The 16,976-nt window shown below is 42.2% G+C and overlaps 1 protein-coding gene across 1 annotated transcript; it reads left to right on the forward strand. All coding sequences in view use genetic code 11, as the record gives it.

Annotated features, from left to right (window-relative positions):
* Window positions 1-368: 368 nt before the first annotated feature.
* EGR_04124 (hypothetical protein) lies at window positions 369-15,330 on the forward strand (the record flags this gene model as incomplete). Its single annotated transcript, XM_024493373.1, has 7 exons — window positions 369-1,316; window positions 1,397-1,865; window positions 2,506-2,579; window positions 13,056-13,097; window positions 13,136-13,251; window positions 15,017-15,151; window positions 15,228-15,330. 7 exons carry the CDS (start codon window positions 369-371, stop codon window positions 15,328-15,330), a joined length of 1,887 nt encoding a protein of 628 aa, XP_024352287.1.
* Between the last annotated feature and the right edge of the window lie 1,646 nt (window positions 15,331-16,976).

The following is a 16,976-nucleotide window of genomic DNA, read 5'->3' on the forward strand; positions in this document are numbered from 1 at the left end:
ACCCGACTGAGATTATTTTGCATGGGATATTTTTCATTAGAGGCTTAAAGTTGAACCAAAAACAAGTATAAATAGCCAGCATCAATTAATATTTAATTTAAAACACCGTAAATTGTTGTATAAAAATTTTGTTTTGGTACATTAAAACAATTTATAAGTGCAGGTCTGCCACGTCAATTATCAGTGAATATTCTTTGTTGTTAAAAAAGCGCAAAAATTATGAAAGTGTTTGTTTTGCTCTTAGCTAGAGCATAGTTTGAAAACAACTGAAACCGACAATGCATCACCCACTTGATCTTGTTTGAATTCACTGTAAGCCCCGCACCACATGGTTAGTTTTTTCGGCTATCGTCTCCCAGAAAATGGCAATGGCTGCGGCTGGGACTGTAGAAGCCATGAAGAGGCTATTTGAAAACGGTGGAAATTCAGAATCAGGATCTTTTATAAATGGTCATGATAACCTTCACAATGGAACATCTCGTGGCTCTAATAGCCACAGTAATCTTGCGAAAAGTGTTAATATTCAAAACGGCCATGCAAACAGCGTTTTGTCTTGTAGTACCTCAAGCGAACGATTGTACGTAGATATGGCTTCAACGGAACAATCCAGGAACAAACTCACCCCTCCAAAAGTCAAACCTAAACCCCATGTGTATCGTAAGACAGCTCCCACTGTTCAACCGGAATCATCAGACAAGTTCAAGATTCTTAATAATAATGAAAAAATAAAAAGTGGCTCCGCAGTAGGATCTTCTATGCTTGGATACAAGGCTGCTAATGGAACGAAGGAAAATAATGTTCCTCCCTCGAGATTGCCTATTTCTTCCAATGAACCTGGCTCTAAACACTCAGCAGTGTCGGGGAATGATGTTGGCATTAAGACAAATAAAGAAAGAAATGAAAGTGATGCACTCTCGTCTGTGTCCATTTCTTCACGAAATCCCTCTAAGAAGCCCCCACCGATTCCTAAAAAACCGAAGTCTATACTAAGTGGTTACAGCAATGATGGCTTACGTACGCACTACAAATACGATGAGGCGCTGAAGGAACAATTCGGCCTTAAGGTGGATCAATCCTCCTACGATCTTACTGGGCGCTGGGTGGCATACCAGGCCGAGAGGCAGCAAGAGACTGTCTTGAATAAACTAAAAAAAAGGGGAACTGAAACCGTCGGTAAGACTTTGCTAAACGGAGAACCACTAAACCTTTCACGAACATCATCGATAACTAGCAGCACAGGACGGTCATATTCTAACTTTACTAATTCCAGCATTCGATCTATCCTGAAAAAGGGTCGTCCTTCATTAGGAGTTGAGGTTCGTCTTTTGTTGATTTTTTAATAATTTCTTAAATAGTGTGTGAGGAGTAATGTGCCTTTTTGTTAATAATTTTATAGAATAAAAAGAGGCTCACATTTAAGGATGATAATGAATTGATCACTAAATACAACTATCCCTCAGAAGAAAGTTATGATGATGTGGACAGCCTAGACCGATATCGATCCGCATTGGATTCGGACTCTGACTCCTCGTCGACTTTTGACGAACCAGAGGACTATAACTTTGACAACGTTAATACAGTAAACAATCCTCGATCATCAGGTGATAGAATAAACGAAAACAGGATCTTATTTGCTGGGTCCACCGCATCCTCCAGCACCCTTAAAGGCTTGACAGCGCATCAGCAGAAGCATTCCAGTCACTCCTCCCGGAACAACTATAGCAGCAGCAAGAACAACAGCGATGCTGGCGGCGCCATTGGCAACAACAACAGCGGCAAAAAAATAACCGAGAGGAACAGCTCTGCTAAATGCTCCGAAGCATTCACATTCAATCCACTTATAGTGAAACCCTCCAAAGGTGGCAGTAAGTCACACAGAATTATTTGTAAAACTGAGAAATTATAAATTTGATTGAATGAAATCCATCTACTATGACTTCTCTTTTTTTCTATTTATCACTTTTCCTCGCCTTTGCTCAACTCTCACATATTCGAAATCAGCCACACATTTGCTTAATGGAGCGTGTTCTTGATTATCCTCCTGCATTTACTCGACTATAATGTGACTTAAGCTTTTATGCGAATGTCGAAAAATACTAGAAAATTTCCGCTTGTGATGGCGATCACTTAATCCGGTGTAATTGTAATGCATATCGTGTACATTAAAGTGCTATTTAGTCTCCTTAAATCCGAAATTTAACAAAGACTAAGGAAGTAATCATTAAGGTTCTTTTTTCGTCAAATGACCTTTCAGTAAGGCTGATAATGATAGATTATCTCTAAATTTAATAGGTCATGTCATTGGAGTGACGTATTGTCACTAAGTTAACACTTTCGGTTGAATTAGAGGGCATTTCCCTCTCGAGCTCTCCATCCACCTATCTCTCCCTTTCCAAAGGTGCAAATAAACAAAAAGTAGTCGACTTGCGTTGTGTGATCCCTCTGAATCCTGTCAGTTAAGACTGCATAAAAAGAAGCCCCCTCTCTCCCTTCCCCCTCCTTTAGGTTTTGCACACTCGATCCATATCATAGCCCTCCTTAAGTCTCTTTCTCCAACACATGACTCACATCCCCTCGAGGTAAACCAGGATCAATTAGTGTCGCCCTCTCTATTCTACTCTCACCTGCCTCTTAGTGCACCTCATATACACTTTAATTTGACTCTCTCACTTAATGCTCTCGCCTGTGTCGCAATAGATTCAAATTTGTCTCTGATGCTCTAGTTTTCGGTATCCCTTTACCTCTAAACGGCTATAGTCTTCCTGCCTCTCCCTAATTGCAGCACAGATTCTGGTTTGCCGATCACACTTTTTGAAGAGCCGTCAAATGTCATGAGTTGGTTGACTTTAGTACTCAGTGCATTTTTGTGCTTCCTGTGTCTCCTCTATGCATCTAATCACCTCTTAAATTACAAGCCATGGCATGCTTATCTTACTACTTACTAATTAAAAACTGGCAAATCGAACAGAGGTCAGATTTATTTGATACTACGGGCAGAAAATAAGCACGGCTTTTGAAAGATCAACACCGCGATTGGGTATGGTACAGATGACAATCACAGTTCCAGAAATGCACATAACCTACGGTATTGTGACTTTGTTGTGATGACTGCATTCTTCGTCTCCTCACAATCAGGGCATCCTATACCGTGATGGGTAGGTAAAGGCGATGAATGAGGCGGGGATGGGGGAATGAGAGGAGCAAAAGAGGGCGCAAGAAGTTGGAACCAAAAACGAAAGTGACGCCGTTAGCATTACATTTCGCCCTTTTGTGTTCAACTAAATTATCGCCACACCCTAACTTTTCAAAACTCGTAAAGTTCTGTTCTACCACTTTGCTACTCGAGCAATATCTGCTTGTGCATTGACGTCATCGGTGGTTCCAACCCATTCACCTTTAGGTTAGGCCTAGAGACATTCTGATCTCTTCCAGACTTCTCCAAAAAGCTGTTTTCCCCGGAAACTTTTACCTACACAAAAGCTGCATTAGTCTGATTATGCGTAGAGAGGAGCATGGTATAGGGGGACTTAATGGAGCCTTACGAGGGAAGGCACATGCCTTCTTCGACTGCCAAATTAATAAGTTTGCACAAGTAGATTTCCACCAAGCAAGGCAATATTCTCTAATTAGGTTAGGAGACAGCATAAACATTATCTCCTTTTTTCTGTTTGCAAGTGGTCTGTAATGTTAGTCTGCCTGCGTTGCACAAAGTATGATCGCGACGATTGCATAAACGTAGTGAACGACGAGATCCTCTCTACCGTACTTAATCAAAAAGACTAGACATAATCAGTTTTGAATTTAAATGGAAGTACGACTTCAGTTGCCAAGGCTTATTTGTGTCATAAAGCATCCAAAATTGTATTTTTCGCAGTTTTTGAGGCGAAAAAGGAAAGGAAAGGAAAGGAGAGGGAGGGCTGTCAAACGTTGATTATTGCATTTAGGGGTTAATTTGATCCAAATCCTATTTACTGACTTCGTTAGGCACGTGCAAGTGGGGGTATTGATGATCATCTCCAAGACAAGATGACATCACTCATGTGAATTTAGTCGCCGCCTGGCGTCTATTCGGCGGGATATTGCTTTCAAGTTCAACAGTGTCATTAGGCGTGGTCTCTGGAAAAGTTTACTCGATAATTGAGTGTCTCTTCTACAATATTTGCTCTATTTTAAAGGCCCCTTTTTTTATTTGTTGAATGGATTATCCTCCTGCCATCTATTCTATGTAATATCTGCTTCCAAGTCCGAGGTTTTCCCGTTCTCTGCTCGCCTATTTCAATGCCTCGAAGAGGCGCGGGTGACTAACACACTTAATTCAGATCTCATATTTACATAAGAGCCTCTCCATAGATCTTAAGCATTGAAGTGAAGTGATACAAGGTCGGCTATTCACAAAAACCTTTGTGTAAGTTACCAGTTTTTCCCATAACCCTCAATGATTCATGAATAATCGGACTTGAAGTGTGCTTGAACGCCAATTCTAGGATGTTTTGAAGGCTCCAAGAAGCTTTTCTCTCAGCCGAGTTCAAAAGCTGTGTAGAAGGACGTGTGGCATCTATCGCATCCAGTTCAGGCATATACGATGTGCGGAATAGACTGACGAAGTGTCAGGAGATGGGGACGGAAGACTGCCTAATGTCTTTGTCAACACGCAAATTTTGGTAGTTATTGTTTTCAAATCCAAAAACAGCTATAGATGTCACTTCTCCTTTAAGGGAATACAGTGTCTTCTATTCCCATGTCAGCGGAGTTTTTCTACTCGTCGGATATGTATCCTTTGTGTGTTTCCTTATTGTCTACTCAATCTGTCCGATAGCCTTTGATTTGGGCTAACACTTTTCTTCAAATTTGACTATCAACTTATTGAAGGGTTGCGAGGCCTGTTTTTTACCTGGAAGTCCTCAATATTGACAAGACTCGTGACCAAATAGTGGCCTCGATGCAGGGAATTAGTCTGCATCAAAGTGGAGGCCGTAATTGGTTTCAAAACAAAGAGGTCAGTCCACACACTTTTTAAGTAGAATCAGGTGTCATTCTTTCCTCTCGAGTTGGTTACAATTCAGGAAACCCTTCTTCTTGCCTCATTTGGGTTGCATAACGTCATGACCTAGCTGATGGCTTAGGTGTGCTTTTGAACGCCTGGAGGATGAAGAAAACGACTATTTCTATTGTCTACTTGATCGTGTGTGCCGTATTTTTACTTTACCAAAAAAAGGGAAAAATATGTCTGTAAAGATGACTAACTGTTTTATTTTCAACTTTTTAAAGCTCAGTGGGTGCTCCTCTCGAAGCAGTGAAACTGTCATTCTTTTATCCAAAACATTTTTTTTCTTTTGTGTAACTTCCTGCCTCAAAAGGAGGTTTATCTGAAAAGCTTCCGATAGCTGAATTTGTGGGATTTTATAGCATAAACTAGATAACTGTGGAAAGTTTTTTAATCACTGTTACAGCTCACACATAATCCTTTCTCAACGAGACACATGATTAATGCGAATCCCACATTTTTGCGAGCTTCTGTACCTAATTTTCAGCCCTTGCCACTTTCATTTCAATCTCACCCTTATCTCCCAACACATGATCAGGTGATTCTCTAGCGCTGTAGCTTTGAGGATGAGGATGGGAGGAGCTTTCTCTTTGCTCCCCTCTGAACCCAAAGAGAAGTGCCGCTCCACACCGAGTACTATCGAAGGGATCCACCTCTGGCATGATTGTCAGGTTTTCAGCAAGTAAACAAGTCTTAGTAAAAAACCGTACCTTTAGTTCACCACAGGCGCATACAAAGCCTAGTCTCCTGGAGCGAGGTGGCGCTTGCCTCAGAGGCGCGAGGTAGGCGAGCAGTAAGAAGGTTTTCTTGCCTGACACAAGTTAGTCACTTAACCAGTCAGTCGGCCAATTAGCCGGTCAGTCAGTGAAGAATCGACTGACAACGTGTTTTTATAGTGCGTGTGAAAGAGACGGAGATTGACAAATTGATGGTGTCTCAAGTTCATTATCAGGTGTTCATTTGCTTAGCTTCTAGTACGACTTGATTCTTCCAGATGGTGGAAATGCAAACAAATTATCTCACCATCAGTGATTGTTATTGCCACGCTGATCTCGAATTATTCCAAGTATATTGAAGAATAAGGAGTCGTCTTTCTGAATAACAGATGTGGCACCAAAGCGTCCACCTGTCCCTGATTTACGTCACCAGAATCAAGTAGGTAAAGCCACCTGATACTCTGCTGCATAGTCTGTTACCCCACCAGATTTGAGGGGAGTTGATTTCTACATTCTTGCAACTGATTTGACCTTGCTTCACGGGGAAAATATCCGGAGGAAGGGGGTCACAATGCGGGGTACAGCAACCGTAAACCAACAAGTCTCTACAAGTTAGAGCAAGCTATTGGAGCGAGGTCTCCTGTGAACCCCACGTAACCCTTGCTTTAATCGCTATAGTATTGTGCGAAGTCCCACTCCCTGAATTTTCCCTACCTTTCCAGGATTTATCACTGCCTCGTGATAAAAAACCCACCAAGCATCTTGTAGCTTGCATAACCATTGTTTCAAAGTGTTACTAATGCTGACAAATGGCTCCTTTTAGCGCAACCTGTGCTCTCACCTGCGTGGGTATTGCATGATTCAGGATTCTCATAGTTTTACGAACATTTGTTGATGTGTGCAAGTCAACTTAGAGATTGAAAAGTTCGTGTATGTCGGTCAGCTTGGCAGGAATATGCAAAATTATGTTTACCATACACATCTGGACAGAAAGAGTACTTTCCGATCCCCTCCAAGATGGCTAATCCCTAGTGATAGTTTTAGCCTTCATTCCCTTCCGTTTCCTTGTTTCCTTTTTATTCGATCAAGAAAATTTTCTAAACGGACATCTGTTATTGCAGACACGAATGCCTCGCCTCTTTTTTGCCCTCTTCCTCTCCCCCATTTCATTCCTATTGGGTGATGGGTAGCGGCAGGCAGTGCTTACCTCTTCACTCTCTTCCACCTGGAGTCAGTGATCCGACTTCAAGTGGTGAATCACCCACTTTTACTACCCTTTACACACATGAGTCGAATAAAAAGGCATTTGATGTAGAAACTGCAAACAGTTACAATTGAGGAGTTTAAAAAGGGGGAAACATATCATTCGGTCTTTTAGAAGTTCTAGACAATTTGTCTGCACAAATCGTTTAGAGGCTGGGAATTGCAAGAAACTGAATCGCCTCACCTAAAGTACAAGTTATCGGTAGGTCAACAAATAAGTTTGTACGATTTCTAATCGCAAAAATTAAGTGATGGCAGCGAGTTTCTTTAAGCACTTTATCTCTTAAATATGTAATTGTTATAGCCTTTTTTTGATAAGACACCAGCCAAAAAAAAATCTTCTTTTATCCTTGGAAGTAGGGTATCTAGGAGTCTTCCAGGGAGGAAATGCTGCTTCAAGAATGCAAAAAAAGATTGTTAACTGCTTGGCAAGAGATAGAGCACGCAGGCACAAAAGCCGTTTCTCATTACAAGCTAGTCGGTCAACCCGTCAGTCAGTTAATCAGCAAATTACCTACAGGCAATGTTTTTTACAATACACGTGGAAGAAGCAAAGATCAACGAATTGGTAGTCGTGCAATTTCACCAACTCCGCTTTCATCATCACCACTTGGTCTTCATAGGTGGTGAAAGTGCCAACGAATTGTCTCACCACCACCCCATGCTAAACGTAACAGAGGGTGTTGGTGACACGCGGATATCGAATAAATACAAGTAATCCTTCTTGTGGAAGTGTAGAGGATCTTACCCCTGAATTATAGATGAAGCACTAATCCTAGATTCATTTGTCACCAGTCATTTAATGCTAAGCGGTTTATTTTGTTACCGCACCTCCTCCAAATGTCGTAAAACAAATTAAAGGGGAGTCGGTTTCTGTGGTTTATGCAACCGATTAGAACTTCGGGCTGTAAAGCTACTAGGCGTGGATCACATCCATTAGCTTCAATGAGGTGTCATTCAAAATAGAAGGAACGCTTCAAGACTGCAGCAAAGTGTGTTCATTGCAGCTCGCCCAAACTTTTTGGTCATCTGGTGCAATACTTAGGAGACCTTAAAGTGTCTAAGCCTTCAGTGCGAATGCCTATTTTATAACCTTTTGTTGTCAAGATGGAATGGATCTGACCTTTTGTTGCAATTAAAGTAAATTCGACGACTGTTGCAACCTTCTCCACTTCCGCTTTGTTGGTGCAAGGGGCAAAGTGTCCCACCTTTTCTTAGCTCCGCTGTATTCAGCCACTTTTTACTAAAAGCAATTAAAGCTCATAAGTAGACGATCTCATTACCTTCACATTCCACAGTTTCGCTGACTGTTTTAAATGGGGACCTGCTTTTTGGCTTAGGCTTATGACTGGTAATGGGTCAGAGACATTATTCCCGTTTACCGATTCACCACTACCACATAAGTTTGTGGTACGAGATTTCACCTGCTTGCCTCAGATGAAGAACCAAAGATGGTCTTTCGGTGATTTGTTCTTGCACAGTAATCGTGTCCTAAGGCAACAATCTTGTCCTGACGTGGAATCGCTTTACTCTATGCTCCCTGGAAGCATGGATTATGGAGCAGATTTCCCTATAGCTATTTCCTACTTTGAATTATGCATCACCTCCTCCACATTCTGTGCTTAAATGTCGTAGAACAAATTTGAGTAGAATTGGTTTCTGTCATTCTACGGCCGATTTGGTGTCGGAGCTATAACCCAGATCACCTTGAATTACATCCATCAGCAGTTTTAACTGTCGTTTTGGTGAAGTGACGCTCAAAGTAGGAGGAATGTGTTTGGGAGCACAGTCAAGTGTGACAATGGACAAACATATGCTCGTGCTCGGCAGTGCAGATAAACTAACCTGTTTTACGAACCCTTGCATATTTCCAAAGGTTCATGATTAGCGAGCTACACCAAAAATCTCGCTAAACTTTTCGGTCACCTAGTGCAGCATTTAGACGACCTCAAAGTGTTGCCCTGCCCCCCCAAAATCAGTGGCGTTAACGTCCACCTTTACAACCATTTTTGGCCAATTGTTAATTTTTGTCACGGAAATTTTACAACTCACGAGACTTTAGATGTAGCAGGTATCATGCAACTTCAGACATCTCTTAAGCCCCTTGTAGACGAATAGGCGTCTGTGTGGATAAAGCGAAGGACGGGGTTTAACTACCTCTCTCCTAAAACTGCCGAGAACCTTAACCAAATTCTCAGATTTTGTCTAACAAAAAGGAGGTAGGGCATGTAAATTCTGAGGTTTCAATTTTGCCGAAAGCATTCCAGATTGTCTGGAGCCTACATTGCCACACTTACCTTGGCTTAAATTTAAGTGCTCTCCGAAGTTAGAACCTCCAATTTCAATACGATCTTTAAAATTCTAATCTCATTGAAAATTGATCCAGCTCATCAGTGGAGCTAATTCATACATGAGTGTGATTGGGGTTAATGCTTCATTCGAATCCACGCACTAATTATAAGTACTGGGTGGGATCCGGATGAGGTGCTTATCTGGTTAGTGTCAGATATTGTCCCGACAAGGTCTCCTACCTCCTTTTTTTGTCCTGGCTAATAGCTTGCTCCTCTGGGGTAGGCATCTTGATATTGCCGAAACAAGAGAATTAATAGCAATGATGAGATGCACGAATTCGTGTTCCGACGTGACAGATGCTGAGACGCTGAGTAAGATGTGCAAAGCAGATTATCAAGAGGTAAAGCTAATCAAATGTTGATTGGATTGATTGAAGTGGCCTTGTCGCCTATGTAGACTATGGTAGCATTGCCAAGAACTGATCAAACCGAGATGGGAAAGAACTTTGGCACCAATGTTGGTACTTGTGAATACGAAAGGGAGAGAAATTGTTAACAGTAGATATAGTGAATGACTGGATTGCTAGCCGCCTGAAGATTGCGTTAACCGGTTCAGAGGACAAGGGAAGGCTAATTATTCGAGTAAGAATTTGGGTCTGGAGGTAATACCACACACTCAGAATAGGCTGCCAGGGCTGGCACCACTGACAGCCTCGTGTTTGTATCGTCTTAAGTTCACTCATTTGTAGTAATTAAAGGTTTCATGCTCTCATAGTAGGGGTTTTGAGAGAGAGAAGTCAAAGTTGTCAGCGAAACGCCCTAAATTGAACCGCATTTTTTTTCTTTTGACAGACCCCATTGCACAAGGTAATTGTGATTCTTAACCAGGCGAAAACATCCAGTCTTAATTAGTAGAGTTATGAGAACAGCTTCATTGCGGTGAAAAAAGCATTTCATGATCTTGTTTACGCAGGAAGGGCCTAATTCCCCTTTGGCAAAGGTGACTGCAGACTTCTTCGTACCACATTTCAAAGAGCTTTGTAAAATCCTTTTGGATTTCGCCGATAGCTTTGAAGAAGAATGGGATTTGACGTTGACGTAGGCGCAACTTTCCAGTGGCGGCTTGACTAAAGTTTAAAAGCATGCATTGTAAGCATTTCTTTCTTCAGTTGTTTATTTTGATCTCTCCTTGCTAACTACAATGCGTAATCCTTGCCCTGACAAGATGCAAACTTGTTATTTTCCACTTTTGAAGCCTAATTTACATCTAGAAGCCAAATTCTAGCTCTAGCCACCTCCGTTTCTGCGTTAACTTGCCTTCCCAACAGTCTGACCATCTAGTCCCACAAAAGGCTGGAGGATGAAGCAGTACCTTCTAGGACTCTTTAGGTCCCTACAAATTACAGCAAATTATTGCATGAATGTGATTTCAAAATGTAGGCAACTTTCTTGGATGATGAGAAGATGGTTGTGCCATGGAATATCCGTTTCCCTCCCCCCGCGCCCCTTCGAATTTCCACCACATAGACTTGGAAGGTTACAATAGCCCTTTTTTATCAAACTGGCGAACTATTTAAATCCTGACCTCAAGCAACATCAAATGAAATTAGGTGGTAAATTCCTCCCTAGTTTGATACTGGAGAGATTTCCGTCATCTTTTCCTCCATCAATTTGTCTTTGCTTACAAACCTTTTGGGAAGGAATCAAGTTCCTTGCTCGTTCACAAACCAGTTGAGGAGTCATTAAAGTGGATTTTCTTACTATAGGCCTCATACCTCTCCACTGAAACGCAGATTCAACAAGTTTCAAACCAAGTGCTTCATATTTGCGCAGTCTTAATAAAATTTGAGTGGATTCCACTTTAGGCGAGGTCATAAACCACCTTTTATTGTAAAAATTCCAATTTATTTTAACTTAATTACCATAATTTTTCCTGTAATTGTAGCTTTTGAGAAAGTATAATGCTTTGCAAAAAATCTTATTTTCATTAGGTGGCGATTATACGTGTAGCTACTGGCATCGCTGTCAATCACTACATGCTGTGCAATCTGGTTTTCACCCCCTATGTACAATTTTCCTTACTGGAATACTTAGGACGTGTTTTCCAGTACTTCCACGGAATCGCCTGTGTTTCCTTACATGAAGAGCGTACTGTAGAATGGCATCGGACTTTTAATTCAGCGGGGTCATTTCTTGGTCTCTGGGCTCTCCTAGGCTCTATTCCACTTTTCTGACTGAAGGATGTAGCCAGGGAATGGGTCTGACTTTCAGTTGCAAGCAAGCCTGGTCACAAGAAAATTACCTGGGTGTCACAATCCCCTTAACTTCTTGTTGAGTGACACTAGGTGTCAAGCCGCCTTCCCTGCCCCCTCCTTTAAAAGTCCCCACCTTTTCTATGACTGTTTAAGCTTATGTTTGGTAGCAGGCCAGGGATAATAGTCCCGTATATCGTATTACCATCATAACAGAGGGTTGTTGTACCAGATGTCACCTTCTTGCCCCAAACGAAGACCAAAGGTGGCGCTTCGGTGCTTTGTTCCAACGGTACTCTTGCCTCAGGACAACATTCCTGCCCATCAGCTGGCGTGGATTCGCTTCATCCTGTGCTCTCCAAGTTCGTGGATTTTGGACAACATTTCGTTATACTAATTTTCTACCTGGAATTATACATCACCTCCTCCTCCCCTTTCTCCTCCCGCCTTTTCAGTTCCTATAAATAGATTCATTTTCTCGGTGAATACATAGAGATGAAGATTTTGGGCCTTCCTGCTGTCGAGGTCAGGTCACTCCTGAATCACAGAAGGAAAAGGAACCTTTTGAATGAGGCCAAAATCACAAATCTTTTGCTTCTGTGATTTTATACTACTTTAAAACCATACTGAACGGTTTTCGTTGACTACCTTATTGTTCACCGAGGTTTCGTTTATTTCGGTAGATTCCAAAATAACTCTCTCAGTGTTTTCTTTCCTTGAGCAGACGAAATCCGCCCGCCATCCACAATTCAGGGCGTGTTGATCGCCTAGAATCCGGGTCAACTGCTAAGTTCACTGTGTTGGGTGAGACGCTTTGATCATGCCAACATCCAATCCCCCCCACACCTCATTCTTTCATTTCTCCTCTCTGTGAGCATTTTGTTGTGCGTGTGCATTTCTTCGGACCCCGAAGTGACCACTCCTTTCATATCTTTGGCTGTACCGAAACCCTACTCTTATTTCCCTCTTCTTCATGTGCGTCGCATTACTGCTGAAGGTAGAGTAGAGTTGAGAGATGTGCGTGTCCCATGCTTCCACCTAGACGACAGACTAAAGAGGTAATTTTCCTTTCCTCTATTGTAATTGCAAACTAGTCCCCCCAAGACGGCCATAAAGCATGCCATTTCAGGGGCTAGGTGTTCTGAAGACAGGGAGAAATTAAACATGAGACCCTACTGGCGCTTCAATAGTCCCAGTTGCACATTCGAAGTGAAAGATAACCTTTAGTCTATTTTTGAAGTATAACTAAGGTCGCTTTGCCTTCAGCGGATTTCCAAGCTTTTGTAATATGCTTCGACAGACCTCATAATTGCAATTTGGTGCGGTTATAAACTGGAACCACGATGGTAACTGCTACGGTCTGTAAAACTTGTGAATTTTTTAGTCATCTTTTAACCAGACCTAACATGCCTTCCTTACTAAAGATTGCTTGTACAGAAGAATTTGGTTATGATACCTCCTTTTACAGAGCTTTTCTTTTATTTTCCAGAACAGCCCAAAGAACCTCTCACTCCACATGACTATCAAGCGGGTAGATAGAGCATTGACCATCGTTCTTACCCATTTCAGCTTTCAAACGGTTCTCTGACGGACCCCTATACCACTACTAGTATCAAGCGGTCCTGTAATGAATTGGGCCCTAGTGAAACGGCCGCAGCCACCACCATGTCGATTCCGCGCGATTTGTAGAAGCAAATTACCCTCCCCTATTACCTCTCCTCCTCCCCCTGCCGAGGTCCGCTTTTGTATGGTCTTGATCTCTCTTTCTCTGATTCATCTTCCTTTGCCTTTTTTTTGCCTTTGTCCCCCCCCCCCCGGCCTCCAATCTGTCTTCTCTGATGCTCGTCCCGAATCAGCAAAAGAGTTTTCTAATAATTATATTTGCATGCGATTGGTTTCTGAGTTTAATTTGACACTGTTATAGACTTCGTTGTTTGGTCTTTTAAAATTGCCAATTTTACAATTTGAAGTGGCACTTTGGAATCAGTACAACTTTCAATGAATGCAAACTGGTGCTTAACCACTGCCACAGAAAGAGTTGTCAGTGTAAGTGTCTGAGATTAGGCTTTCCCAGAGGTGACCAGATTTTCACAGGAATAACTGCTGTGGGTTGGATTACGATCGACTGACGATTTGACAGTTCAACGCCTCCACCACCGTACTTCACTGGCAATCTTATGTAGACGCGAGTGGATTCTCTCAAGTTTGACGGCTTCTTTCATAAGGCACGGTATTTGGACTGACTCACGACTAGTGCAGTGGCTATTGGGACCCTTAAAAGTGCTGATCTTAACCTTGAGTACGGGATTGTGAACAGTCCCAACACCTCCATCTTCAAAGCTCAGCTTGGGATTGTTTTCCTGTTTCTTTATCCACCAAATCATCATTATGGCAGGCAGGACAGAAAACTGGCGGACTGAATCACTTCAGCTGTCTGTGGAGCAGGGTCCACAGGGGGAGTGTGAAAAATGTGTCCAGCAATATATCCGATGGCGTAGTACCTAATTTTGCCACGGGGTCAGCTGGTCCTGGTACCCAACGTGCGTCAAATAAGGCCATCGTATTTTTCCTCAAAATCTTACCGGTGATCCATCAGTGGTCTCTTGAACGATGATCTCAGGTTAGTAGTACTGTAACGGTTCCAGTGATTTAGTTACATCAGCCATTTTTAAAGCCTGCCATAGTTATTCCAACCCTACATCGAGATGGATGGCTTGTAGTGGTCACTATTCAAAGACTTTAACCTTTTACGATCCGTACCTTACGATTCCAGCATGCGCTAAGTAATCGCCAATGCCATTCAAGACCGATTCCATGCATCTGCATTGTGTACTTAAAAGTGATGAGTTATGAAAGATCTGTCTTGTCAGACATTCTACCATCTCTTCAAAAGTGCAGTTTCACCGAATAAATGGGCTCAACTTACAAACCAGAAGATGGACTTGCCACTTGTCGATCCTGACGCGAGGCCTTTGTAACTTCGAGACCATGATTTAAACTTGACTTTATCTTCCAAATCGCAGCTAGATTCCACTATGCTATTGGCAGTGTCATCCAAGGCTGGTGCGGCTGTCGCTAAAAACTGAATAGATGGAACCCCAAACCCTCCCCACTTCACCTGCAAAGTAGGTAGCAGATCCAACTTCTACGGATGATGAACGGTTCCATCTATATCCCCTACTTGCATATGCTGAGGCTGTTTTCGACCTCAAGGTTCTTGACAGTTCGACTTTTGGGCACTTGAGGTCTTTTATTCAGACAAAAGATGGGTCATTTAGAAGGAGCTCGTGCTGGGTCTCGCCTATGATCGGCCAGCATTTCGTGATGATGGATTTAGTGTGTGCTAGTAATGCCTCTGACTTTGAACCTCCGTTTAAAACCTAATACAGCGTAACTACCTGATGTACTTCGGGCCTCTGCTCGAGGCTATTTTCCTCTCCACTCTTCCAGGTGGACTAGTAAATGGTCGGGAGCGAGCACCACCCCTTCAAGTCTGCACGCATTGGTGCTCACCGCCCTCCACTATCTTAATGAGAAGGCTGAAAAATGGGTACAGCTCTTGTATAACCTCGAAACCCATCCAAAGTAGCTGCCGATTCATCAGAGTTGGCCAATCAGAGCAAAAGTTTGCAGACATATCTGATATCTCTGTCCTTTACAGGTTCCCTCAATTGTTAGTCTTCCTTCTTGCGGAACGCGAGATCCTAGTAGCTGCCCAAAGTGGACACGACTTCAATAACCCTTCCGCTTTGAGACGTTGGTAACTTAGCCATCTTTAATTTTGGATTAGGTTCTCTTGTGGCTGCCACCGCTGCAACGTCCAGAATTTCGCCTGAAGTAAGCATGGAAGGAGAATCATTTGTAAAGCACAGACAGCCCAGGAGGCCACCGATATGACCGGAGGGCCATTTGAACAAGTAGATTTTTTAATTCTAAATCTACCCTTCATATGTTCTTTTAGAAAAACTTATTGTTTACCGTGTTTTATAAAACTTGTTAAAATCAAGTGGTATCAATTCTTCACCATGTACAACTTCATTTCATTTACTTCATTACCTCCATGCAAAAAGCCAGTCTTTTAACTAGTGCCTAAAAGGGAAGTCAAGTGCCTCAGAGAGTAGAAGCTCGGCCTCTAGATTTTCAAATAAACGAGTTTGAAAACGTGAGCCGCCTTCACTTTGACTTTGATAAGCCGTAATAATAAGGCCTGCTCGTAGGAATTTTCCAACTTGAGATGGAAGATGTTTCAGCTTATCCTCTCATAAGAGCTCTTACACACAAAAGCGCAATTTGGCAACGATGTGTAGCTATGAGTTGTCGTGACTTCATAAATGTGGCCTCAGTCAGTTGTACCTTCGTTACAAACAACTTTGCAGGCAGGGTATGGCCGTCAGGACTGGTGTTAAGTCCTAGCGTTGTCAAAACAGGAGGATAGTGAAAGCGTATCTGCCAGTGGTCTTTGATGTTAACCCTCGTGCCCTGCGCTAATCGGGTCGAAGGTGAAATTGGCGCTTCCTACTGTTTATTTTACGTGTCAATCGAAGCATAACTGGGTCGCTGGTTTCGGTTGATCACGGCGTAATATTTTATTTAATCTGCAAAACTTTTTTACCACTAAGTCGCCTAAGTTATTCTAGTTTTTACTTATGCATTAAAATTATAGGTATAATTTCTTGGAATCAGCGTTCGGCATCCAATTTTTTCTTGAGCCCATACGTCACATATGTGTGACATGAATTAGCCTGGTGAAAAAAAATGAAACCAATAACATTTGGTGTATCCTATCCGAACATTTAACCAGCCAATATGGAAAGTTGTACACTTTCCTTGAAGTCTGAGATATCTAATGCGTTATTTTTTACTTTTTGTTAACTCACCGATTGTATGCCACGACTTGGTTTTTGCCCCTTACCCACGCGGTTCAAAGAGGAAAGAGTTATCCTCTTAAAAATTTAAAAAGTTAAAATAATTGGGTGGGATAGCAGGATTGCTTCAAAGACAAATCGTGGCTCTTTATTCCAGATTTCTGGTAAGGCGCCTAAATTTGGGGTGGTAGTTGGAGGGCACAAGATCCGTCATGCTTAGCGGATGCCTCCACTTCACGACAGCTCCGCTAAGTCGCTTTTCTCTGGAAAAATGCAGCATCAGAGTTCCCTCAGAAGAAAAGAAACACTGTGGAGCTAAAAAAGCCAAAGTTTCAGACTCTTCAGGTCCCACCTATTTAAGTGCCCACTGCAAAACAAATCTCATTCACTCATCCACCTCCTCTCTTTTTAATATGTCATCGTCTTCTCTCGTCCCAATCTCCTCTCTACACTTATAATCATCAACCACGGTCCAAAGTGAGAAAGGATTTAATGATAATTTAACAGTGCGTGTTGGACATTCACTTGGCTTTCTACCGCCCAAG

This window comes from Echinococcus granulosus, assembly GCF_000524195.1.
Source record: "Echinococcus granulosus chromosome Unknown EG_S00024, whole genome shotgun sequence".
In the NCBI taxonomy this organism is placed as follows: domain Eukaryota; kingdom Metazoa; phylum Platyhelminthes; class Cestoda; order Cyclophyllidea; family Taeniidae; genus Echinococcus; species Echinococcus granulosus.